General features: G+C 43.7%; 1 protein-coding gene across 4 annotated transcripts in view; it reads left to right on the forward strand.

The window, feature by feature from the left end:
• The window catches only part of PRIM2 (DNA primase subunit 2), a 310,312-nt gene that overhangs the window by 271,161 nt on the left and 12,833 nt on the right, over nucleotides 1–26,318 (forward strand). For all 4 annotated transcript variants that reach the window (XM_077812653.1, XM_077812657.1, XM_077812656.1 and 1 more), the window contains one exon: nucleotides 4,751–4,819. In XM_077812653.1, the coding sequence (XP_077668779.1) occupies nucleotides 4,751–4,819 (69 nt within the window). The remainder of the gene's footprint in view (nucleotides 1–4,750; nucleotides 4,820–26,318) is intronic.

Here is a 26,318-nt window from a genome sequence, read left to right on the forward strand (position 1 = left end):
AAAGCTTTTGACACTGTCTCCCACAGTATTCTTGCCAGCAAGTTAAAGAAGTATAGGCTGGATGAATGGACTATAAGGTGGATAGAAAGCTGGCTAGATTGTCGGGCTCAACGGGTAGTGATCAGTGGCTCCATGTCTAGTTGACAGCCGGTGTCAAGTGGAGTGCCCCAAGGGTCGGTCCTGGGGCCGGTTTTGTTCAATATTTTCATAAATGATCTGGAGGATGGTGTGGATTGCACCCTCAGCAAGTTTGCAGATGACACTACTGGGAGGAGAGGTAGATACGCTGGAGGGTAGGGATAGGATACAGAGGGACCTAGACAAATTGAAGGATTGGGCCAAAAGAAATTTGATGAGGTTCAACAAGGACAAGTGCAGAGTCCTGCACTTAGGATGGAAGAATCCCATGCACCGCTACAGACTAGGGACCTAATGGCTAGGCAGCAGTTCTGCAGTAAAGGACCTAGGGGTTACAGTGGACGAGAAGCTGGATATGAGTCAACAGTGTGCCCTTGTTGCCAAGAAAGCCAGTGGCATTTTGGGATGTATAAGTAGGGGCATTGCCAGCAGATCGAGGGATGTGATCGTTCCCCTCTATTCGGCATTGGTGAGGCCTCACCTGGAGTACTGTGTCCAGTTTTGGGCACCACACTACAAGAAGGATGTGGAAAAATTGGAAAGAGTCCAGCGGAGGGCAACAAAAATGATTAGGGGTCTGGAACACATGAGTTATGAGGAGAGGCTGAGGGAACTGGGGATGTTTAGTCTATGGAAGAGAAGAATGAGGGGGGATTTGGTAGCTGCTTTCAACTACCTGAAAGGGGGTTCCAAAGAGGATGGCTCTAGACTATTCTCAGTGGTAGCAGATGACAGAACAAGGAGTAATGGTCTCAAGTTGCAGTGGGGGAGATTTAGGTTGGATATTAGGAAAAAAATTTTCACTATGAGGGTGGTGAAACACTGGAATGCGTTACCTACGGAGGTGGTGGAATCTCCTTCCTTAGAGGTTTTTAAGGTCAGGCTTGACAAAGCACTGGCTGGGATGATTTAATTGGGGATCGGTCCTGCTTTGAGCAGGGGGTTGGACTAGATGACCTCCTGAGGTCCCTTCCAACCCTGATATTCTATGATACCCCAACTAGACCTCAATCTAGTCCTCTCCAGGCTCACAGGCCCTACCTTTGAGTCCATGGCTTCTTGCTTCATTTTCCATCTGTCGTGGAAGGTTGCTGTCCTTGTAGTGATTACCTTGGAGCCTCACTTCAGAGCCACCATATACGGTATTCTACAAGGACAAGGACCAGCTGTGGCCCCATCCAGCTTTCCTGCCAAAGGTGATGTCACATTTCCATGTCAACCAGGATATCTTCCTCCCAGTGTTCTGTCCAAAGCAGTGGTGGGCAACCTGCGGCCCGTCAGGGTAATCTGCTGGCGGGCCGTGAGACAGTTTGTTTACATGGACCGTCCGCAGGCACAGCCACCCACAGCTCCCAGTGGCTGCAGTTTGCCATTCCTGTCCAATGGGAGCTGTAGGCGGCCATCCCTGCAGACGGTTGATGCAAACAAACTGTCTCGCAGGCCATCAGCAGATTACCCTGACGGGCCGCAGGTTGCCTACCACTCGTCCGAAACCTCACTCGACCAATTAGGAGAGGCGGCTGCACATTCTGGATGTCTGGCATGCCCTGACGTTCTACCTGGAGCACACCAGCTCTTTAGCGTGACAGTTGACAGGATGAAGGGTCTTCCGGTGTCACCTCAAAAGATTTAGAATTGGATCACCCCTGCATCGGTACTTGTTACGAGCTGGTGCAGGCTGTTTCTCCACGGATAGCGAAGACTCACTCAACTTTGGCTGCCTTCCAGGCACATGTCCCTATCCAGGACACCTGCAGGGCCGTGACGTGGTCTTCAGTACACACGTTCATGACTCTTATGCCATCACCTAGTAAGCCAGAGATGATGCTGGGTTTGGCAGAGCTGCGTTGCGATAAACACATCCATGAACTCCTACCCGCCTCCTGTGGTATTGCTTGGGAGTCACCTACAATGGAATGGATGTGAGCAGGCACTTGAAGAAGAAAAGTCAGTTACCTTTTCTGTAACTGGTGTTCTTTGAGATGTGTTGCTCATGTCCATTCCATGAGCCGCCCTCCTTCCCCACTGTCGGAGTTTCCAGCAAGAAGGAACTGAGGGTTCGGGGAGCCGGCGGCGCCCCTTATATCGGTGCATACACACACCACTCCAGAGGGCAGCAGAGCCAGTCCCCTACAAATACCACTGAGGGAAAAACTTCCAGTAGTGGTATATGTGGTGAGTGTACACACACCTACAATGGAATGGACATGAGCAACACATCTCGAAGAACACCAGTTATAAAAAGGTAACTGTCTTTTTCTGAGATGAACAGATTAGACTTAGATATTTCTTCTTTACCAATTACTTCATTAGAGATTAAAAAGCATAAGGGAAAAATTCAGCTAAACACATTTATTTACATGTCTAACAAAATTATGAGCTAAATAGATACAGCACAAAACATTAAAATAAGTGCTAACCCATGTTTTCAAGAATAATTACCAAAATATATTTGAGAAATAACACTTGAATAATAGCTAAATGTTTGTACATGTAAAAACTACTAAACTTTCCGTCATTACATGAATACTTATTTCTTTACATAGATTTCAGTGCTAGGAGATATTCTTAACAAGCCTTTGTTCTTTAGGAGCTAGTAGATTGCTCTGTCTATATCCCATCATAATCAACACTTGAAACTGTTAACTTCCCAATTTTTAGGTTATAACAACTCAGAGCAGATTTCAGCCCAAGTGTGGCTTTAGAGGCAGTGTAACCTAGTTGATGAATCACTGGACTTAACTCAGAAACCCACCTTCAGTTCCAGGGTCTGCCACTGGCTGACCAGCTGTGTGGCCTTCAGCAGGTCACTTTACTTCTGTGTCTCTGTTTTCTCATCTGTAAAATGAAGATAATGATTCTGAACTCCTTTGTTAAAGCTCTTGAGTTCTAAGGATGAAACGCAGTATATAAGAACCTTACATGATTATTAATACAAATATTTATCTGTTGAGAACCCCCACTAAAATATCCATTTTATCCTTTCTATCCTTGGTTGTCACTGAATAGGGTATTTTGTCATCCAAATATTCCATATCACCTTCTAGAGCACAGATTGTATGTTCAAAACAAAATAACCCAAAGACCCCCTCAACCTAATTAATTGAAGCTCATCGTAACTTTTAACGACTAACACTAAATATACCATGGGTACTTTTGACTCCCTTAAGTTTCCAGTTCTGAGGTACAGGCAGAATTTTTTGGATGCTGTTTTTAATTTTAAAATGAGGTATGGATACTAATGTAATGGTTAACCACGATATCCTTTTACTTTCATTTTATAGAAATAATAAGGAAAAATAAGAAATTGTATTTGAACTATTTTGGACAATGTTTCTTCTTTGTTTTTCACTTTTAAAAAATTTATTTATTTATTTTATTTATTTAGAATCTGTTTCCTGCAAGACTAATTCAAAAAGTGGACAGGTTGGATACATAGACAGTCCCTGATTTCAGGCCCTGTTGGTTAGCTAGCTTGGGCCTTGGTCTTTTTACACGGGATTTAAAAGAAAGTGACAGGAAGCTTAGAAATTTAATCAGTTGGGCTGTAACAGAGAAACAATGCAGTTATGCACTTTCTTGGCAGTGTGTAGTGATTTGATCTATTCTGCAAATGTAATTTATTTGTACATTGGTCAATAACTATAACGCAGCATCCAATAATGAGGGCAGCAGGGATTGAAGCCTGAATTTACTGCAGTGACATAGAAAGGTTAACCGTTGAAAAAAGGGCTAGAAATTAACAGTTTTTTCAAGAATTCTTTTTCCCTCCACTGAGGTTATCTCTTAATTCCAGCAGCTTTCTCTGTTTGATAAGCAGAGAGTACACTTTTGATTATTTAAGGGAAGGAGATGGTTATGCAGCTTTAAAAATTTCAACTGATACTGCATTCTGCTGATAAGAATGCAGCACAGAAGAGATTACATGAGGTAGAACTGGGAAGCAAATTGTATTTACAAAAGATAGGATGATGCTCCTAATAGGTGTTCAAAACAGACTCTTCACTCGCATATTCTGCTGAGCTTTACTAGAAATAACTTCATTTCAAAAAGGAACAAATATGATTGAAGGTAAAAGCATTCCCTTCTTACAAATTCTTTTCTAAAGGGTTTACATTCAATTTTCTTGATGGGAGCACAGCAGTATTTTATGTTGCATCTATATGAAGTGGTAATGTGGAAAATAAAAATATAAAAAGCGTACTTGATTGCTTCATGCTTCAACCACTTGAATTATTAGATCTATATATGCAATTATGTCAGAGATGTTACAATATGATATTCTGATAATAACGGTCAGATATACTATACGATGATATATTTTCATCTTATTCCTGCTTTTAAATGTACTGAAATCACCAGAACATCTTTCTATCTCTGATTGTTTTGTTTTTAATGCTACCAATATATATTTAAGCAACCTGGGTATGATGGAACACAGCCAGAGTTATTACAGTACACAGGTGACAGGGGTGTCATGTGCAATGTACTTTCTTGCATTATATGCCTATCTGTTGTGAGGTATCTTATAAAGGTCAATGATAAAACATCAGTGAAAAATTCTTCAGTTCTGAATGAATGATACTTCTAATTACTCTCCTTTTTTCTACAGGTTTTGGAGTTAGTCAAAGGTATGCATTACCAGCTGGCCTGTCAGAAATACTTCCAGTTGACACATGATGTAAGTACATATTTAATTTTTATTGTACAATAAGCAGGGTGCCTTTGTCTCTAGAAACTCCAGAGGTTCTCTACAGTTATCACATCCATCATTGGTTGTCAAATCTTGTTAATTTTAATGAGTTAATTAGTATAAGCCTTTTTGCTATGTATTTTAGCATGATTTTTGTATAAAATATTTTATACACATACATATCACTTCTGTAATATAGATACATAAAAATAGAAAAGAGTGATAAGATGTAGCAAAACAAAATGTTTTTCTGAAAAGTCAGCATTTTTAACGTTATCACAAGCACTAAAGTTGTCAATTCTCTTTTTTTAAAAGAAAAAAGCCTAATGAAATTTGTAGTGGATGCAACTAAAACTCTAACCACCAGTGAAAACTCTTTTTAGCCTTTTTTTTTTAAACATATTTCATCATGTATAAACATAGTTGAGCTTCAGAGGGGTAGCCATGCGCATCCGACAGAGTGGGTATTCACCCACGAAAGCTCGATGCTCCAATACGTCTGTTAGTCTGTAAGGTGCCACAGGACTCTTTGCCGCTTAAACATAGTTGGCATCTTTAATTTATGGTGACTTATCATATGATGACTTCCTACCTAATTTTCTTTTTCAGCTTGGTGACTTTTTAATTATTTTTTTAATTGTGGTTAGTTTTTGACTTAAGATATATTGAAAACATTCACTATGAGAGAATTTTCTCTTTGCTTAGTTCGTCTCCTATAATTACTGAATTTTATTATAAAAAAGAATATGAAAAAAATTAAAAACTGGAAACTATCTATTTTATGAGCTTATAAGGAACTAATCACTGTAGTACCTTAGCACCTCAGTCTTTTAATGTATTTGTATTATGGGGTAGGGTCATACTACTCTCCTCCACTTTACATATGGGGAACTGAGGCACAGAGAGGCTAAGTAGTAGAACAGGGCCTTAAACCCAGGTATCACAGATCCTAGGATAGTGCCCATTCTTCCTCTCTAGGATAAATTCATTCAAATACAGTAAAAGCTTTGTTATCCAGCATTTTGAGGGAATGGGGAGTGCCAGTAAGTAAAAATTCCTGTTTACTAAGAGGGAGGGAGCTTGGGTATGGGAGGGGGTTCAAAGCTAGGGGTTGCAGTGCAGGAGGGGCATGGTCTCTGGGAGGGAGTTTGGGTGCAGGAGGGGCCTCGGGGCAAGGGGCTGGGGCACAGGAGGGGGTGCGGGCTGCCAGATTCGGGCGGCACTCAACTCGGATGTAACAGCAACCTGTCCCTGCTGCTCCTTGGTGGAGTGTGACTAGGTGGCTCTGCATGCTGTCCCCACCCTGCCCCACCCTGAGTGCTGGCTCCGCAGCTCCCAGTGGCTGGGAGCTGTGGGGGCGGTGTCTGCAGGTGGAGGCCGCCGTGCCTCTGCCTAGGAGCAGCAGGGACATGTCCCTGCTTGTGGGGAGCCGCCAGAGGTTTGCGCCGCCCAGATCCGGCACACCCGAACCCCCTGCCCCGAGCCCCTTCCTGCACCCTCTCCCACACTCTGAACCCCTCGTGGCCGTTCCTCCGCCTAGGAGCAGCAGGGTCATGATGCCGGCTTCCGGGAAGCCATTTGGAACCAGGCAGGGAGTCTACTGGCCCAACACCAACCAGACTATAAACCGGACTTTCAATGAAGATCAAAAATGCTGGTTTATAGAGCTTTCCGGTTGATACAGTGCCAGATACACAGTTTTTACTGTACTAAGCATATATAATCAATTTAAAGCAGTTGTGTAAGGCTTCATGGTAGTTCATGTGGTACTGTTGTGTACACTGTGATGATGCTGGGATAATTGTGCACTGGTGACCTGAGTTATATGTGTATTTATCAGCAGATAACATAATAATGGTAACTCAGTTCATGGTCATTGGAGTCACCACTGTTGCTTATCACATGGTAACTTCAAAGAAAAAAAGGACCCATGTATTCTCTTCTTTTAAGTTATGTGGTAATGTAATAAAGAGATTAATGAGTAGATTGAGTGGCACAAGGGACTAATACTAATTAGGATACTGATCCTTTCAGTTCTAGGTCAGTGGTTCAAATTCAGTCTACATCAGCTGCAACTGAAAATCAGTACCATCTGAAGGTTGTTCATTTGCCTGTGCAGAATGAGTTTGTTTAGCACAGTTTCTAGTTCTTAGGTTTTCACTGCATTTATAAAAATCATTTTACAGGAAAACCCTGATTATTTGAGATTTTGGGTATGTCCAACATTTGGATAAATCCTTGACTCCAAAATATGTATAGAAATAGATATGTAGATTTTTGGATAAATAAAATGTAAATGTTTTGAATGTCCCTGACATCTCAGTAGATAATTCAATGATTCATTGACTTTGTGTGTGTGTGAAATTTTCACAGGTGTCTACGTGATTTAGGAGCCTAGGTCCCATTGAAAGTCTTGAGCTTCTAAATCACTTAAAGCACTGTTGAAAATTTTACCCATGGACACTGAAGTCTGTCTTCTCCCTTCTAGAGTTGATCCTTCCATGGGTTATATGGGGCAGCTTATATTATGATAGTGCTGTACATGTTCTGTGGATAAATAGAAATCTCAGTTTCCAGGGTGGTTAAACTGGTGCATTTCATGAGCAATAATTCACTTACATTTGTAGGGGGGAAAAAGAGATAAGAGCATAAATGAAATCATTTAAGAAGTAGGGGGGCCCTTGATAGTGCTCTGAACAACTGTGTTTAAGAGGATTGTGTTTGTTTCCCTGATTCCTCGCTACCTGGACTGGTGTGCTGGGAATGCTTTATAAAAGTGTGTAATCAGTGACACAGAAAAATATATGAATGCTGTTGGTAATATGAGTATATTATGAATAGCGGCTAAAGCTTAGGAAAACAGGAGAAGAGGATTGTCAGTGTCAACAAGCATCCCTTGGAGTGAAAAATGTATAAGTTGTTATAGTTTATGATTATAACAAGAATTATTCAAGGATTGGAAAATGCGCCTTATCGTGATAGACTGAAGGAGTTCAATCTATTTAATTTAACAAAGAGAAGGTTGAGGGGAGACTTAGTCTATAAGCACCTATATGGAGAACAAATATTTGATAATAGTCTCTTTAATATATCAGACAGAGGGATAAAAGATCCAGTGGCTGGAAGTTGTAGGTAGACAAATTCAAGCTGGAAATAAGACGTAAAATTTTTAACAGTGAAGGTAATTCATCTATGAATCAATTGTGGTTGATTCATTCACTGACAACTTTAAAATGGATTGGATTTTTTTAAAAAGATATGCTGTAGTTCAAACAGGGCAATAGTTCAAACAAAGTATTTTGGAGAAGGTCTGTTGCCTTTGTTATGCAGGAGGTTGGACTAGGTGATCACAGTGGTCCCTTCTGGCCTTAGAATCTATGAATTTATGAAACTTGAGGAAAATACCACATGCCATTCCTTTGTGAAAGTGGTATGTCCTGGTCTGGAGTTCTTATTCTGAAATATCATCAGATCTATAATGGTGAGTTGTTAAATCTACTCTCTGTCCCCTGCATGTCAGTGGGCATTCCCATGGCAACTGGGAGCAAACCAGATCTTTGCTCTGAGCTTGGGGTTAGGATTGCCCTGCATAAAGAACTCTCCAGAAATCTCTGCTTCCAAATGGCACACAGAGCAGACTCCAGGAGTCTCTTTCACAGAGCTTTTACATGGTTTGGTAAAAGATTTCTAGCTAATTATCAATCAGTTTCTTCTGGGTTTTGAGGTTTTCCTCCTCAGAACTGCTGAACACATACATATCTATGCTTTCTGAGGAGGGTTTAAAGCAGCATTTCTCAAATGTGGCCACTAGGAGCTTTTCTTATGGGCACAGCCTCCTGGGCAGTGATGGGGGAGGGGAGCAAAGCTGCACTCCTCCCCCAAGGCCACTAGCAGGGGTTGGGTCCTGCCTTCCCTCTGGAGACACAAATGCTGGAGGCGCAGGCTGCTAGTGAGTTCCCCACCTTCCCTGGAGAGGCAGGCAACAGGCTCCGGCACTGGGGTCACCCCCATCCATTCCCCCCTAACCCCCACTGCCTCCTCTGCCCCCCCCATTCCATTCTCCTCATCGCCTTTGGCCCCTACTGCCTCCCTACCCACCTCCCCATCCAGGGCTTAATTTTTCCCTGGGCTTGCCAGGGCTGAATGAGTCTGCTGCTGTGAAAAGTGATATTTGTATGTTTGGCAGTACCACTTTTCACAGCAGCAGACTTACTAGCTAGCAAGTCTTTAAAAAAGCAACCAAAAAAGCAAAATCAACAACAAAAAAGACATGAAGGTGCAAAGCACCTTATTGGTGTTTCTATTCTGTTTAGGTCCAGTAAAGAATAGAGACAAGTGTACATTATTTTTATGATTGAGTCTGCAAAAAATTCCAGCATAAATGAATTGCAGTGATTTGGACATGTATGTGTGCATATTTATTTGTCTTTCCTAAACTTGATTAGAAATTTTAGTTAAAATTGTGACAGTGGCCACCAGCAAGAGTTGGTGGCTGCACTTTGAGGCCACCAAAAATTTGTTGTGAGAACCTATGGTTTAAAGGACAGCACTCTCCTAACTTCCTCCTTCAAAAATGACACACAGTAGCCCACAGAAAACCAGCTCTCAGGTGGTATGTTGGTGAAGTCCACACTGAGGTAGGTGAGCCAGCAACAATTAAATGGGGCTCCCAGCTGGTATGTGGGTGAGGGCCACACTGAGATGGTTGAGCAGGAAGCTTTCTTCACTGAGACCAGACCAGAATCAGTGGCATGGAGCCAGGAGTAAGTTTTTCAAATCTTCCTCCTGTCTCCCCAACGTCTGGGGCCCATCTTCCCACAGTTTACAGAGTAAGCAGAAAATTTCACTGGAGCCTTCTGAATCTCAGAGGAAGCAGTTCTACTCCCAGCCAGGACATAGGAAAATCAGGACATCTTGATTCCGAGATGGTTGAGAATGCTGCAAAACATACTCCCCTTTCAAAGGTGTTTACCTATAGGATTTCAGCTGCCATGAAAGGTACAAGCTCTTGTGACATTTCTGATACCAATGAGTCATTTGTCTCCTTTGGATCCAGTTCACTTGTCATTCTGTTCAGTCAGCACCCCCTCAGCCTGGACTCAGCAGCAGGGATCATGGGGTAAAGTGATTCAGATCACCTTGCCTGGGAGATGGAACTATCTTTCCTCTCCTCCGAGCCTCCTGGAGTCCCACAGGAGGTCATAAAGTGGCTACAATTTTCCTGAGGGAGACAGTAGACTCCTTTCAGTCTCCCTAGTAATGTGCACGCTCTCTCTCACAGGGTTCCACTCCTTTTCTTTCAAGGGTTTGGCCCAGGGTATAATGAAGTATATTGCTCACAGTTGAAGGGGCTGTTGAAGGGGCAGCACAAAGACTTAAAATCTTTTGTGAGAGAATCTCGCCTCTAGATCTTCTACTGAGAAGGAGGAATTCCTAAAATTGGGGCTTTGAGCGAGATACTTCAGACTCTCAACTAAGCTTTCCAGAATTATTAACAAATGGGGGTCTTATTTCACAGGTGCTTATGTTTTTAGAAAATGAAACACACATACAAAATTGCACCCTGAAAAGTTGAAGAAAAGTAGTAATTCTTACCTAGTTTGAAGGTGTAATTAAGATGGAATGGGAATTCTATATGAAGACCTACTAATACCTAAGAGCTTAAGTCTTCATTAATGTGGCTAAGGTTAAGCTTGTTGCAGCCTCCTTAGTAAAGGGCAGCTGAGGGAGTATTCCCACAAACACACACACACACACAGGAGGAGAATAAAATGATCTCAGGCTAAACTTGGATACAGCAGCCTCAGCCCTGCAGTCTCATTGTGCAGATTTATGCTCAACTTGGAGGCCCCTATCAGCGTGACAAACAAGCAAACAAAAACATACATGAAATCTACTTTAATCCTGAAGTGTTTTCAGATCTGATGCTTCACCTGACTCTGATTTGCTGTACGTTCAAAAATTCCAAAGCCTTGCACCAGGAGCAGTTATGGCTCCACTTGAAGAAACACGAATTGCCAGCTAACATCTAATATCCTTCCAAATACTGTTGGTGATCTCTTTGGAGAGCACAGAGACACAGCAGTTACTGAGGCTTTAGACAAGGGAATAAATAAGTCCCTTCCTCCTTCCAGTGAAAGAATTTTCAGCAGATGTTCGCTTTTAAGCTACTGCTGCTCCAGAGTAGAGCTTACACATTTAGAGGAGACCATTGCTGCATTTCCTGAGAGTTCAAAGATCAAGGCTGGAGTTCTTTGGAAAACAATCCAGCTCCAAAAGCTTCTTTTTACTTTGGCTTTCTCAGGTTTTCTCTGGCATGTGTTATTCAAAGGGTCAAACCAGATGATCACAGTGGTCCATCCTGACCTTAGAATCTGTGAAAGTCTGGACAAATCCCCTTCCCCACCCCCAGTATGTTTCAGAGTGGAAATCAACCACCTCAGAAAATGGGTGTTTCAATATCACTCACGTATTGTCCGAGGACAAGTTAAAAATTCACCAACACATCAAGAAGATGGTTGTACCATCAGATGACGAACCGTGCAGTAGCCCATCTCCTACACATTGGAACAGTGAAACCCATTTTGTGGCAAGACCGATATTTTGGAAGGGCCACAAGATTATTTGTGATACAAAGAGAAGCAATGGTATACAGCCCATTTTAGATCTTAAATCCATGTGGAGATCAGTATTCCAAGTGGAAATATTGAAACCCATCGTTACTGCAATATTTTTCCAAAACTTCAGAATATGAAAATAAACTTCCTGGACTTGTAACTTCTACACGGATATTCACAAATTTCATATCAAAGCTCTGTTCAAGGGGAAAGGATACATATCTGCTCTTATCTGATGACATTCTCATCTGGTTACCCAGCAGGACCCAGCAGCCATTACTGCAAGCATTCAGAAACGTGGCTTTGAGTGAAAAATTGAAGGACCAATTGCAGCCCTCACAAAACTCCAGCTTCTAAGTTATCTAAGGCCATCTCTATTTCAGAAGGGAGATACAAGAAAATAGTGTCTGATTTGCTAAATATTAGCATATCTCTGAATTAGTGTATGAGCTAGTGAGTCTTATGTGGCTACCCAGTACAAATTGTGCATAGCTTCCAGCCAACAATTGTGGCAAATCAGCATATAAAGATCTTGGCCCAGATTTAGTACTAGCATCTCTTGTTGAACTCATTCTTAATATGATTTAACAGCTACCTAATGTAAGGTCCAAAGAAGCTGATCATCAGTACCAATATTGGACCCCATGTAGGGGAAAAATATCTGAATTCCTATATGAGTTTGTGGAAGACACCGTGTATAACCTGTCTCATGCTGATCACTACTCCAGGAGATGATTCTTTAGTAACTTGGCATACATATAACCGCTAAAAAGGCGGAAAATCTTCCGCACTGCTTAGAGAAGTTGCCATATTTGTGTTTTGGGAAAAAGCTATTGCTCGGTTCTACACCAAGAATTAAACTTGGGGTTGGCTGGCTCAGCAAGATACACACAGAACCAAGTGAATGCAGATGAGATGAGCTAACCTTTCAGTGCATCATACACCAGATTGGAACTATGTTGTTGAACCTATTTACATCCAAGTCCAGTTGGAAAACAGAAGAGAAACAACGTGATAGACACATTCAAAAGTGGAACTGTGGTCTACTTATCTTAGGAGTAGTCTAAAAGGCTTCCTTTATGCCTTTCTGCCCTCATCCACAGAGAGTAAAGCTTGTGAAGGAACAGGCTACAGCAGTGGTTCTCAAAGCCGGTCTGCCGCTTGTTCAGGGAAAGCCCCTGGTGGGCCGGACCGGTTTGTTTACCTGCTGCGTCCCCAGGTTCGGCTGATTGCGGCTCCCACTGACCGTGGTTCGCCGCTCCAGGCCAATGTGGGCTGCGGGAAGGGCAGCCAGCATGTCCCTTGGCCCACGCCGTTTTCTGCAGCCCCCAGTGATTACAGTGTTTGTAATCACCTTCTCATGAACCATTTCAGGTTTTGATTCTCAGATCTGATTTAACTGGAACCTCTTCTCAGACTCCCAATATACATACATGCTTTCTAACATCAGCTGGGAAGCTAAGAGGAGGGAACTATGGTCACTCATTCTACAAAGGTGATAAACACCCTCCTGGCATCTCGGAGGAAATTCACAAATGATATCTACATATTACTTGAGGTTTAGATATTGGTATTACAAGGGACACGCATCAGGGCAAAATCAGCTGAAGCAAAGGACACTCTACTGTTTTTACAAGATGACGCTCACCATGAGTCTCAAAGCCAACACTACTTGGAAAGGCAAGTTAGCAACTTGACACATGTTGCACTCAAACCCATAAGAATATCTTTACTGTCACATAATAGATTAACGAGGATCACCAGTCAAATCCGTCCTCTGGCAATATGCAGATTCTTGTCATGATCAAGTCTTAATAAAACCACCTTTCAGCTTCACAATTGGTAGGTCTGTTTCTCTTTTCATTGAAAGTATTTTGCTGTGTCACCACTCCCTTGTCCAAGAAGGTTTTGGAAGTTGGCCTGTTTTCAGTGAAACAGCCTTCTACCAAATGCTGAATGAGCAGGCGGCAAATATGTTAATTCTTTAGTGTTTTGAGAAAGTGTTGATGGAAATCCCTGTAATAGCCTCATGGCTTCAGTTATATGTTCTATCAAACATGGTAGATCTATAAACTAACCAGCCCTTGATCTCCAAGGTCGTCACGGTATTCCTTATGAAATAGAGGTGGTGGTTTTGTCCTTCTGGATGAATCCAAATATTTTAAGAAAGTAAAATACAAAAGTTAGATGTGAGCAGAGCCTTCAAGGGACAATATAGAGCAGACACATTCAAAGCCTCTCAGGTAGAATTCCTCTCCTCACATTATCCATGAAAAGAGCAGCAACTTCTATGGGTGAAGAGAACCATATCATGAGGCTGTCCATAAGGCTACTCCAGGGCTTTTCATCAACACTGTCTCATATACTATTGAATCAACATCTTCACTCCTGCTAGTGCAGCATTTGCTAGCATTATCACTAACCCTTAAGTTCCTTTTCAATTCTACATGGATAAATAGAATGAACCCTGAACCCTCCCTCCCTCGCTAGGGATGATTTACTGCTTTCTACATTCCTCTGTAAAGACTGTCTGACATAGAGGAGACTGAGAAAAGGAAATTATGTCTTATCTGTGAATTTTCATTCAAGGACCCTCTGACAGAGTCTGACTCTCCTTTGGAGTATTGTATTATGTCCAGGGTTTTTTCCTTGCTATCACTCATTTAGTAAGTAGTTTAAAAAGGAAGAAGGTGTTCTTCCAGGAAGTCCCAAAATTTTATGTTAAGGCTCTGCTGTAGATGGTTTGAATAGCACTTTTAAAACTTTTACATAGTATTTTTCAGCTTTGGAAACTATCCTCCTTTGAAGAGTGTCCTTTTGGGCACTCCATTTCAGGTGCGTGTGCATCCCCATATGCCTTCGATCAGAGATTTTCATTAGCAGTTTCCATTCAGCCCTCACATGCCCTAAACATCCTCGTGCCCTGCACAGTGGCTATATCAGGCTGCATGGGCAGACTGCCCTCAGTTCCTTCTCAATTGCATCAGCCTGAGACAGAAGTTTAATGTGTCCACCTTGAGCGTGCTTCAACTAGATAGCTTTTGCTTAGTTTCTGTTTTAGCTTAGTTTAGGTGTTTGGATTTTTTTAGTCAGTTAGTTGGTTTAGTTATACTTTGGAGGATTGTTTTTACATTTTCCTCCTTCATGGGAGGCCATCCTCTCTAGGAAAGCAATGTCCAGTTCACACGGTTTTAAATGCTACATCACTTGCTGAGAGGCTATCCCAAACAGCGATGGTCTCTCAGTGTGTTCACTAACTAGGAGAGTTGCACCTCCCACAGAAGTGTAACTTCTCTTTAGCCCTTAAATCCAGGGCAAGAAAAAACTGAGAAAACAAGCTGCAGCTACTGATGATGGAGAAGCTCCATTTGGCCCACTTCAAAGGCAAGTCAGGAGAAACCCCCATGTACAATGGTCTCTGGCTGTATCTAGCACTCCTTTGACTTCAGCTCAGCACTCCCGTAGAAAGAGAGAGGCTCTAGAGACCTACTCTAAAAGTTCCAAGAAGTACAGCTCTGACTCCTCTCATAGAAATCCACTTTGAAAAGACCTCGCTCTCCAAGTAGGTCAATGGAAGCTTCGACCTCAAGGATCATTACTATAGAGGCTAAGGGCTCCTACTGTACTGGCGGGGATGGGAAAGCCCATAGCTCTAAGAAAAAGCATGGCTTCACAAAGACTTCAGTACCCTCTGGAAGAGATGAATAGAACAAACACAGAAGAGCAGCACCATTGGACACAGCTCCTCTTCTGGTACTTCCCCTAATGAGCTCTTCAGTACCACATAAGACTAAGCCTCTTTCTGTGTCAGCACCTACTTTGGAAAGCTCAAAATCCTCAGTACTGTCCAGTAGGAACAAGCAGACTGTCCCATCAGTACCGCAGCTTTACTCAGTGCTGCAAGACTTTAGGTATCTGAAGGATTAATCTGTGACTGCTGAACCAAAGTCTCCACTACTTGCAAGTACCGAATGCCTCTTGGCACCAAGAACCACTTGGTTTCCAGATCCCTGCACATCTCTGGTACCACCTGATTCACTCTTTTACCTGGAGTTCCTCCACTAGAGGGGGAAGAGAATGATGGATATCTGTCCAGGGCTCTCTGACTTATCCATACAAGAACTCTTTTCCCTGAAGAGACAGGGAGGACTTCAGAGGAACATGTTATGCTTGATAGAAACAACCTTTGATACCGCACCCTCCTCCATATGGTTCTCAATGTCCATATTGGGATTCCTGGACAATACTGTTGGTAACTGCAATGACAGAGGTACCCCTGTTGGTGTGAGTGGCATATCTCAGTGCTCATACTGTAGGGGGCAAATGATCACCTCAAGAAACTAGTCTCCACAACCTATTGGAGCTGAGGGCAGTCAGAAATGCCTGCCTCCATTTTCTGCCTCTCATCAAGGACAAATCTATCAGAGTAAGACAGACAATGTTACTTGCATGTTTTATATTAATCATCAGGGAGACATGAGATCACTCTTTGTGTGCCAAAGCAATAAGTTATGAAACTGGTGCATAAAACATCACACATAGATTTCAGCAATTTGTCTTCCTGGCATGCAAAATGTCACAGCTAATACTCTCAGAAGGTATTTTTTTCAAGGCTATGACTGGGAGTTGAACTCCCAGATTCTCGATGGCATAGTTCAGATTTGGGGCTTTCCAGAACTGGATTGCTTCAGCACAGCCACAAACAAAAAGTATAATCTGTTATGTTAAAGAGGGGATCTACGTTGCAATTAGTTGGGGGATGCCTTCCTCCTACCTTGGATGAAGAAGCTGTTCTACGCATTTCCCCCAGCACCTCTCATACTCAGGGTGGTGAACAAAATCAGAGAGGACAAGATCAGGATTATCCTAATAGTCCCAAAGTGGTTGAGACAAGCATGGTTTCCTTATCTGTTTCACTTGTCTTTCTCTGTCTAGCACTATATATTCCCATCACTACTCAACTTCTCTCCCAGGATGGTGGTCCATTGATGCATTCCCAATCTAGGAATGCTCTGTGTTGAGGCATGGCTCTTTGATGGTTCATGAGGTTAGTGTCAGTCTGTTCTGTAGAAGTACAACAGATATTACTAAGTAGCTGGAAAGATTCTACTGGAAATACCTTCAGAAGTGGAGAAGATTTGGTCACTGGTGTGAACTCCAAGAAATCGTTCTTGAATCTTCCTTGCTTTCATGTGTTCTAGATTACTTGTTGCAATTAAACAAAACAGAATTGTCGAACAGTTCCCTCAAGGTTCATTTGGTTGCTATAAGAGCCTCTCATTCCACAATTGAGGGTTTGCTCATCCTACAACTGTAAGTTTCATTAAAGGTCGAGGGGATCTTTTCCCGCATGTGAAAGACCCTACTCCAGTTTGAGATTTCAGTTTAGTTCTCAAATGTCTCATGAAACCTCCTTTTGAACCAATGGCAACATGCTCATTACTGAACTTGTCTATGGACACAGCCTTCTTGGTAGCCTTACATCTTCCTGAAGAGTCGGAGAAAGTGAGGCCTTAATGGCAGACCCTCTTCACATTATTCTAAAAGGACTGGGTTTCCCAACATCCACAACTCAAGTTCCTACCTAAGATGTGGTCTGAGTTGAATCTGAATCAGATTATTTATTTACCTGTTTTCTTTCTGAAACCACATAATTCTAACCTGGAGACTTCTTTCCATCCTCTAGATGCCAGAAGGGCATTATCCTGGATAGAACTATAGCATTTCAAAAGCCTCCTGGACTGTTTGTTTTGACTGTACACAGATTTAAGGGATCTGCTATTTCTACACAATGACTGTTAATTACTGGGAGTCTTATTGTATGTGATAGTGCTGTCCACATCAGTGGCTTTACTTAAGAATGTCCCAGCATCTGAGATCTGCAGAGCCACTACATGGTCCTCAGTACTTACCTTCTCCAGGCACTATGCCCTAGTCAGTGCTTCTTGATCTGATGTGGCAGTTAGCACTGCAGTTCTTTCTTCACTTCAGGACTTGATTCTGAAGCTTCCTCTTCCCTACAGGGATACTGCTTGGGAGTCACCAGAAGTGGAGCACCAATAAGGATACTACTCAAAGATGAGAGAGAGTTACTCACCTTGTACAATAATTAATTGTAGTTGTTCTAAATATGTGTCCTTAGGTATGCTCCACTACCCACCTGCTTCCTCTTTGCTTTGGGGTTTCCTTGTGGGATTCAGAAGTGGAGAAGGAACTGAGGTCAGTTCACTCATGAAGCCTGATATAGCCTAAGTGTGGGGTGCAAGGATTTGCAGGGTGCAAGGATGTGTAGGGTGCATGCACAGGTCAAACAGATACTACTAATGAAAATCTCCAGTTGCAGGTGTGTGGGGCATATGCACACCTGAAGTGGAGCACCCATAGGGGGATACATCTCAAAGGACTAGTTATTGCACAGGATGAGTAATATCTTTTTCTGGAGAGTTCTTCCTGAGAGGTGGTCCTAATCCAGAGCAAAGATCTAGTCTACCCCTAATGTCATGCAGATGAGGAACGCCTGTGACATTTCCCAGGGGTACTCAGAGTGGTGAGGCACCTTGCTGTTCCCTGCTGTTAACATAAGGAAACATTGTCTGTGCCTGTCTGGAGTCTGCTGCCTGACATCACCAGCCACAGGCAACACAAGGACTCCCCTCTCAGCCTAAGCAGGCTCTGCCGTCCCTCTGCAAGTAAGCAATAGGCACACTCCAATACGAACCACAGCACTTTGAAATTCCAGCCCCTGTTCCACTAGACACTCCCTGTAACCAGGTTTCAGAGTAGCAGCCGTGTTAGTCTGTATCCGCAAAAAGAAAAGGAGGACTTATGGCACCTTAGAGACTAACCAATTTATTTGAGCATAAGCTTTCGTGAGCTACAGCTCACTTCATCGGATGCATTCAGTGGAAAATACGGTGGGGAGATTTATATACACAGAGAACATGAAACAATGGGTGTTACCATAAACACTGTAACGAGAGTGATCAGGTAAGGTGAGCTATTACCAGCAGGAGAGCAGGGGGTGGGGGGAGAACCTTTTGTAGTGATAATCAAGGTGGGCCATTTCCAGCAGTTGACAAGAACGTCTGAGGAACAACGGGGGTTGGGGTGGGAGGGTGGGAATAAACATGGGGAAATAGGTTTACTTTGTGTAATGACCCATCCACTCCCTGTCTTTATTCAAGCCTAAGTTAATTGTATCCAGTTTGCAAATTAATTCCCATTCAGCAGTCTCTTGTTGGAGTCTGTTTCTGACATTTTTTTGTTGAAGAATTGCCACTTTTAGGTCTGTAATCGAGTGACCAAAGAGATAGAAGTGCTCTCCGACTGGTTTATGAATGTTATAATTCCTGACGTCTGATTTGTGTCCATTTATTCCTTTACGTAGAGACCGTTCAGTTTGGCCAATGTACATGGCAGAGGGGCATTGCTGGTACATGATGGCATATATCACGTTGGTAGATGTGCAGGTGAACAAGCCTCTGATAGTGTGGCTGATGTGATTAGGCCCTATGATGGTGTCCCCTGAATAGATATGTGGACACAGTTGGCAACGGGCTTTGTTGCAAGGATAGGTTCCTGGGTTAGTGGTTCTAGTGTGTGGTTGCTGGTGAGTATTTGCTTCAGGTTGGGGGCTATCTGTAGGCAAGGACTGGCCTGTCTCCCAAGATCTGTGAGAGTGATGGGTCATCCTTCAGGATAGGTTGTAGATCCTTGATGATGCGTTGGACAGGTTTTAGTTGGGGGCTGAAGGTGATGGCTAGTGGCGTTCTGTTATTTTCTTCGTTGGGCCTGTCCTGTAGTAGGTGACTTCTGGGTACTCTTCTGGCTCTGTCAATCTGTTTCTTCACTTCAGCAGGTGGGTATTGTAGTTGCAAGAACGCTTGATAGAGATTTTGTAGGTGTTTGTCTCTGTCTGAGGGGTTGGAGCAAATGTGGGTTGTATCGTAGAGCTTGGCTGTAGACAATGGATCGTGTGGTGTGGTCTGGATGAAAGCTGGAGGCATGTAGGTAGGCATAGCGGTCAGTAGGTTTCCGGTATAGGGTGGTGTTTGTGACCATCGCTTATTAGCACCGTAGTGTCCAGGAAGTGGATCTCTTGTGTGGACTGGTCCAGGCTGAGGTTGATGGTGGGATGGAAATTGTTGAAAGCATGGTGGAATTCCTCAAGGGCTTCTTTTCCATGGGTCCAGATGATGAAGATCTCATCAATGTAGTGCAAGTAGAGTAGGGGCATTAGGGGATGAGAGCTGAGGAAGTGTTGTTCTAAGCCAGCCATAAAAATGTTGGCATACTGTGGGGCCATGCGGATACCCATAGCAGTGCCACTGATTTGAAGGTCTACATTGTCCCCAAATGTGAAATAGTTATGGGTGAGGACAAAGTTCAGCCACCAGGTTTGCCGTGACATTATTGGGGATACTGTTCCTGGCGGCTTGTAGTCCATCTTTGTGTGGAATGTTGGTGTAGAGGGCTTCTACATCCATAGTGGCTAGGATGGTGTTCTCAGGAAAATCACTGATGGACTGTAGTTTCCTCAGGAAGTCAGTGGTGTCTTGAAGATAGCTGGGTGTGCTGGTAGCATAGGGCCTGAGGAGGGAGTCTACATGGCCAGATAATCCTACTGTCAGGGTGCCAATGCCTGAGATGATGGGGCGTCCAGGATTTCCAGGTTTATGGATCTTGGGTAGCAGATAGAATACCCCTGGTCAGGGTTCCAGGGGTGTCTCTGTGCAGATTTGTTCTTGTACTTTTTCAGGGAGTTTCTTGAGCAAATGCTGTAGTTTCTTATGGTAACCCTCAGTAGGATCAGAGGGTAATGGCTTGTAGAAAGTGGTGTTGGAGAGCTGCCTAGCAGCCTCTTGTTCATATTCCGACCTAGTCATGATGACGACAGCACCTCCTTTGTCAGCCTTTTTGATTATGATGTCAGAGTTGTTTCTGAGGCTGTGGATGGCATTGTGTTCTGCACGGCTGAGGTTATGGGGCAAGTGATGCTGCTTTTCCACAATTTCATCCCGTTCACGTTGGCGGAAGCACTCTATGTAGAAGTCCAGTCTGTTGTTTCGACCTTCAGGAGGAGTCCACCTAGAATCCTTCCTTTTGTAGTCTTGGTAGGAAGGTCTCTGTGGATTAGTATGTGTTCAGAGGTGTGTTGGAAATATTCCTTGAGTCGGAGACATCAAAAATAGGATTCTAGGTCACCACAGAACTGTACCATGTTCGTGGGGGTGGAGGGGCAGAAGGAGAGGCCCTCGAGATAGGACAGATTCTTCTGCTGGGCTAAGAGTATAGTTGGATAGATTAACAATATTGCTGGGTGGGTTAAGGGAACCACTGTTGTGACCCCTTGTGGCATGTAGTAGTTTAGTGTCCTTTTTCTTTTGTAGAGAAGCAAAGTTTGTGTTGTAAATGGTTTGTCTAGTTTTAATAAAGTCCAGCCACGAGGAAATTTGTGTGGAAGGTTGTTTTTTTATGAGATTATCCAGTTTTGAGAGCTCATTCTTAATCTTCCCCTGTTTGCTGTAGAGGATGTTGATCAGGTGGTTCTGCAGTTTTTTTGAGTGTGTGTGGCACAAGCTGTCAGCATAGTCTGTGTGGTATGTAGATTGTAATGGATTTTTTACCTTCAGTCCTTTCGGTATGATGTCCTTCTGTTTGCATTTGGAAAGGAAGATGATGTCTGTCTGTATCTGTACAAGTTTTTTCATGAAGTTGATAGATTTCCACTCCATATGGCTAAATTCAGTGCCTTTCCAGGGTCTTTCCCCATGGCCTCTCCACTGTCAGAGCCTTTCACAGCTGCACTTATCTACACACTACATTGAGCGTGGACACAGCATGCCTTTCACTGCAGCATGTAGCTACACGTGCCCTAGACACAGCCTCAGGTATGGACAAGACCTAAGATTTGTTTATAGTGAAAACAAGTTAATTTAACAAAGAACAGGGACTTGAGAAGAACAAGTGGTTATATATAAAATAAAATCATAACATGCTTTTTAGAGCCTGAACTTAACTAACAAGACATTCTGCTGTCTAATAAAAGTTAGATTTTCTCCCAAAGTTAAACAGTCAGACTAGATGTGATCCTCCATTCACAAGACATGCTAGTTGGCAGCTTGTCCTCTTCGTGAAGATACCTGCATGTGCTTTTGCCCCCAAATGTAGTTCCAAACATCCATTGGATTCACTTGTAAACAGAATCCCCCTCACTGCTTCTTTATTCCTGTATAGAATCTCCCCTGGAGACTTTCCAATCACTTGATTAGCATTTTGCTCAGACAGTAATTGGCATTCATTGTGAAGGATACAATACTCAATTTACATATTGTGATACAGCATAGCCAGAAGGCAGCAGGAGAGTGATATAGGAGAGATATGTAAGTCCCAGGATGAGGAGAAGCCTTATTCCTTGTAGAGGGAAGAAAGGTTTCTGTAGATTAATTAAAAGCACCTGAAGCCAATTAGAGCACCTGAAGCTAGTCACCTGATAAAAACACCCTGCTTCAATCAGCCAGGGGAAGGAGTTGGAGCAGAAGCAGTTTGAAGGAGTTGGAGTAGAGGAGAGTTTGGAGAAGTGCCGTGGCTGGCTAGAAGACCAAGACCCTAGGTAAAGAGACACCCGGCTTGTGCAGAGAGAGAGAGAGGGCAGGAAGCCCCACAAGCTGAACAGCAGAAGAGGGAAGTAGCCCAGGGGAAGGAAGCACTAGTTCAAGTGGTTTACCACTATCCCTAGGGCCCCTGGGCTGGGACCTGGAGTAGAGGGCAGGCCCGGGTCCCTCCCTCTCTACTACCCTTCTCTGGGTTACTAGTGGGACAGTAGATACCCTAGTTCAGGGGCAGGAAACTGCACCCTGAACACCCCCCTCCCCCAGAAGAGGAGGCGTGGGACCCATCATAATCGTACTGGCAATTTGCCACAATACAGTCAGACAGGTGGATAAGTGTCTCTTGCCTGAAAGAAACTTCTTTATCATCTTCTGGTGACCAGCCCCAACTCACAGATCTTTAGAGCATAATTTTTAGTATATATACATAACTCCTTAAATATTATCCATACATACATTTTGCAGTAGTTGTGATGATCAGTGTGACACACAAGCTTTCAGTAGGGACCTTGTGTGACATTTTTTGATGAACATTTATGGTGGACTCAGGGGATCCCTGCAACCCTATGCACCCCTGTGCCCTCTGCCAGTGGGTACCAAGAAGTCCCTGGGTCATAATGCCCCACTGCGAAGCCTGACTGACACATATGTCTTATTATTCCATGTATGAAGTCACCAGATTTTATTGCTGTTCTAGTCATCAGCATCAGGAAAGAAACTGATTTCTGTAGTTACATGGGTTTAATGTTTTAGTCTACTGGGATATGAAGCCCATTCGGGTGGCTTAAATTTTTTGTTAATTAGATCATTCTGTTTTGTAAAATTAATGGATTAAATTCTTATTGCACTGCTGAAAGAATGGTTTAATGAGTCCTGAACTGGCTGTTCACCGAGTTGCTACTTTGAAATATCTTTTCTTTTTTAATGGCCTATGAAAAGAGATTAAATGACTTAATTCTGTAAAGTTCCAAGCACTGCTAGACAATACTAATACTTCATAATTCTGTAGTAGTATAATTTTTGTAGTGTGTTAGGGCTCAATTTAGATTATCTGACATCTCACTGATCAATAACCAAGCTAAATTGAATGAGGAGTCCTTGTGGCACCAAATGCAAACAAATAGACATCATACCAAAAGGACTGAATGTAAAAAATCCATTGCAATCAACATACCACAAAGACTATGGTGCGAGATTGTGCCACACACTCAGAGAAACTGTGGAACCACCTGATCAACATCCTATACAGCAAACAGGGGAAGATCAAGAATTTAGTCTCTAAGGTGCCAGAAGGACTCCTTGTTGTTTTTGCTGATACAGACTAACACGGAAAACACTCTGAAACCTGTCAAGCTAAATTGGTGTTTGTTAGACAAGACAGCACAGCACAGAAAGGAAAAGGTTAATACATCGCCAATCTGGAGAACAGGCTTGCAAGTGTCCCTGTGTTCCAAGTTTCTCTCTCTCTCAAAACTAAGCTTTTATACCCTGCTTGTGAATATTTTACTTACTTACATTATCCAATCATACCTTAATGTCACACCCCTGGCTTTATCTTAGTGTCTGCACCTATAATATAGAAAGTTTACCGGGGAGGTAATTATTTAAATGGATATATTGGCTGTCTGTAACCTTAGCTCTCTTAAATTCTTTTGTGGTCTGTGAAAAATTAGTGCATGTCTACATATGTCTATATTAGTCTGCAGATTCCATTCTGTTTTGTGAATGCCATTTTGATTGTAAATTGTACTGCACCTTTACTTTTGCTTTTTTAACTTTCATAATGGACTAGAACAGCAGTTCTCAACCAGGGGTCTGTAAGCCCTTTCAAGGGGGCTGCAGGGCTGAAGTCCTGATCCTTGGCGTCCCCACGTGGGGCTGAAGCCCCAATTCCCAGCACCCCCCATGGGGCTGAAGCCCAGAGCCCCAAACCCTGATGCTCCCTGTGGGGCAGAAACCTTGAGCCCATCAGAAGAGTTGGGGACATGGAGGGTGTAATAAATGGGAAGGGTAACCACCTTTCTGTATACCATGCTATAAAATCCCTCCTGGCCAGAGGCAAAACCCTTTCACCTATAAAGGGTTAAGAAGCTAAGGTAATCCCACTGGCACCTGACACAAAATGACCAATGAGGGGACAAGATACTTTTAAATCTGGAGGAGGGGAAAAGGCTTTTGTCTGTCTGTGTGATACCTTTGGTGGGAACAGATCAAGGATGCAAGCCTTCCGACTCCTGTAAAGTTAGTAAGTAATCTAGCTAGAAAATGCGTTAGGTTTTCTTTGTGTTTTGGCTTGTAAAATTTGCTGTGCTGGAGAGAATGTGTATTCCTGTTTTTGTGTCTTCTTGTAACTTAAGGTTTTGCCTAGAGGGATTCTCTGTTTTGAATTTGATTACCCTGTAAAGTATTTACCATCCTGATTTTACAGACCTGATTGATTTCTCATTGTTCTTAAGATCCAAGGGTTTGGGTCTGTGTTCACCTGTACCAATTGGTAAGGATATTATCATCAAGCCTTCCCCAGGAAAGGCGGTGTAGGGCTTGGAGGGATATTTTCGGGGAAGCCATCTCCAAGTGGGCGCTTACCCTGTTCTTTGTTTAAATCGCTTGCTGGTGGCAGCATACGATTCAAGGACAAGGCAAAGTTTGTACCTTGGGGAAGTTTTAACCTAAGCTGGTAAGAATAAGCTTAGGGGGTCTTTCATGTAGGTCCCCACAACTGTACCCTAGAATTCAGAGTAGGGAAGGAACCTTGACAGAAGGCATTGCCCACCCCAAACTGCAGCACAAGTGCATGGCAGTCTGGGGGTAGCTCCACACCTCCCTGGCCCTCCCCATCCCCCAGCAAGGTTGGAGGCAGGAAGGCAGATCCAGGCACTGCAGGGCAGCTGCTGCTCTGGCTGGTGCCATGGAACAGGCAGCGACAGCGTTCCTCTCCTGCCAGTGCCCCAGGTTGAAGCTGCTCCTCAGCTCCCAGCCCCCTTTGCTCCCATAGAGGCAGCTGGTAAGAGCCCCCTGGGTGGGGAGACCCAGCTCCATGGCAGGCAGACCCCTCTGGGAACAAGGACTGCAGGGGAGTCTTCCCAGCACACAGCCCCTAATGCCCCTCTCCCTGCCCCCGACCTACCCCCCTGCCCACACACGGCCCCTAGTACCCCCTTCCCTGCACCCTGAGCTACCCCCTCTGCCTGCACACAGTCACAGCTACCTATCTCCCTGCACCCTGAGCTACCTCCCGCTGCCTGCACATAGCCCCTAGCCACCCTCCTGTGTGCACACATCCCCAGCTACCTCTTCCCTGCACCTTGAACTACCCCGTCTGCACACGGCCCGTAGCTATCCACTCCTTGCACCCTAACCTGTTTTCAAACTTTTTGAGCTAAGCTCCCCAACACTTGAGTTATAATTTTTGCTTGCGGGCCACCCCCTGAACCCAGACAGGCTGGGTGTCCTGCTGAGGTGAGTCAGGAGGTGGCACTCCCTCCCTGGACCCCGCCATGCAGAGGTGGCTCAAGCCCGACTGGCTCCTGCCCTCCCCCGCATAGAAGTCAAATTTATACCTACGCCCAAGACCTCTGCCTCAAAGCACCTCCCCCTACCTGGGCCCTGGAGTTTTTATAGCATGTCGAGGGGGGACTCAGAGAGAAAAAGATTGAGAACCCCTGGACTAGAATATCTAGGCGGTGTTAAAAGAGACTGTGTGCTCCCACTAGGAAAGAAGGCTACTAAAAAAGAGCAATGGAGAGTAATTAACCTGGTGGTCTTGCATTCAGGTGGAAGGACCATAGAACAATGAGATGGCTGCTACATAGGGAAAACCACTTTCCTAGTATAGACTTAAGGTGGGCTGTAACCAAGCAAGAAATCACCTGACAAGGGACTCGAAGCCACTCAGGGTGTTATCTGACATGGAGGTCTGCAATTTTATTAAAAAGGTCAAGTTCTGCTCTTAGGAGGGACTCTCACTGACCAGAACAAGAAGGCAAGAATGGGCAGGAGGGTGCTGAGACACCAAAAGGACTGACCAAAAAGCAGTGGGCTCTCAAAGTGGCGAGGACACTGAAGGAAGGGTTTTACATGCAGGTTTTGTGTAATTTTTCTGTAGATCTCATGTGATCGGTTTAGAAATTTCTGTTACTTGCTTTAACTATCACAAAGTATTCCAGGTGGTCCATCGCTTTGGACTCTGAAGAGTGTGCACTAGCTTCATGCCCTAGGTAGTTGGACTGCAGAGGCCCTTACCTTAGAATCATAGAATAT

This window comes from Eretmochelys imbricata, chromosome 3 (genome assembly GCF_965152235.1).
Source record: "Eretmochelys imbricata isolate rEreImb1 chromosome 3, rEreImb1.hap1, whole genome shotgun sequence".
NCBI classification, from domain to species: domain Eukaryota; kingdom Metazoa; phylum Chordata; order Testudines; family Cheloniidae; genus Eretmochelys; species Eretmochelys imbricata.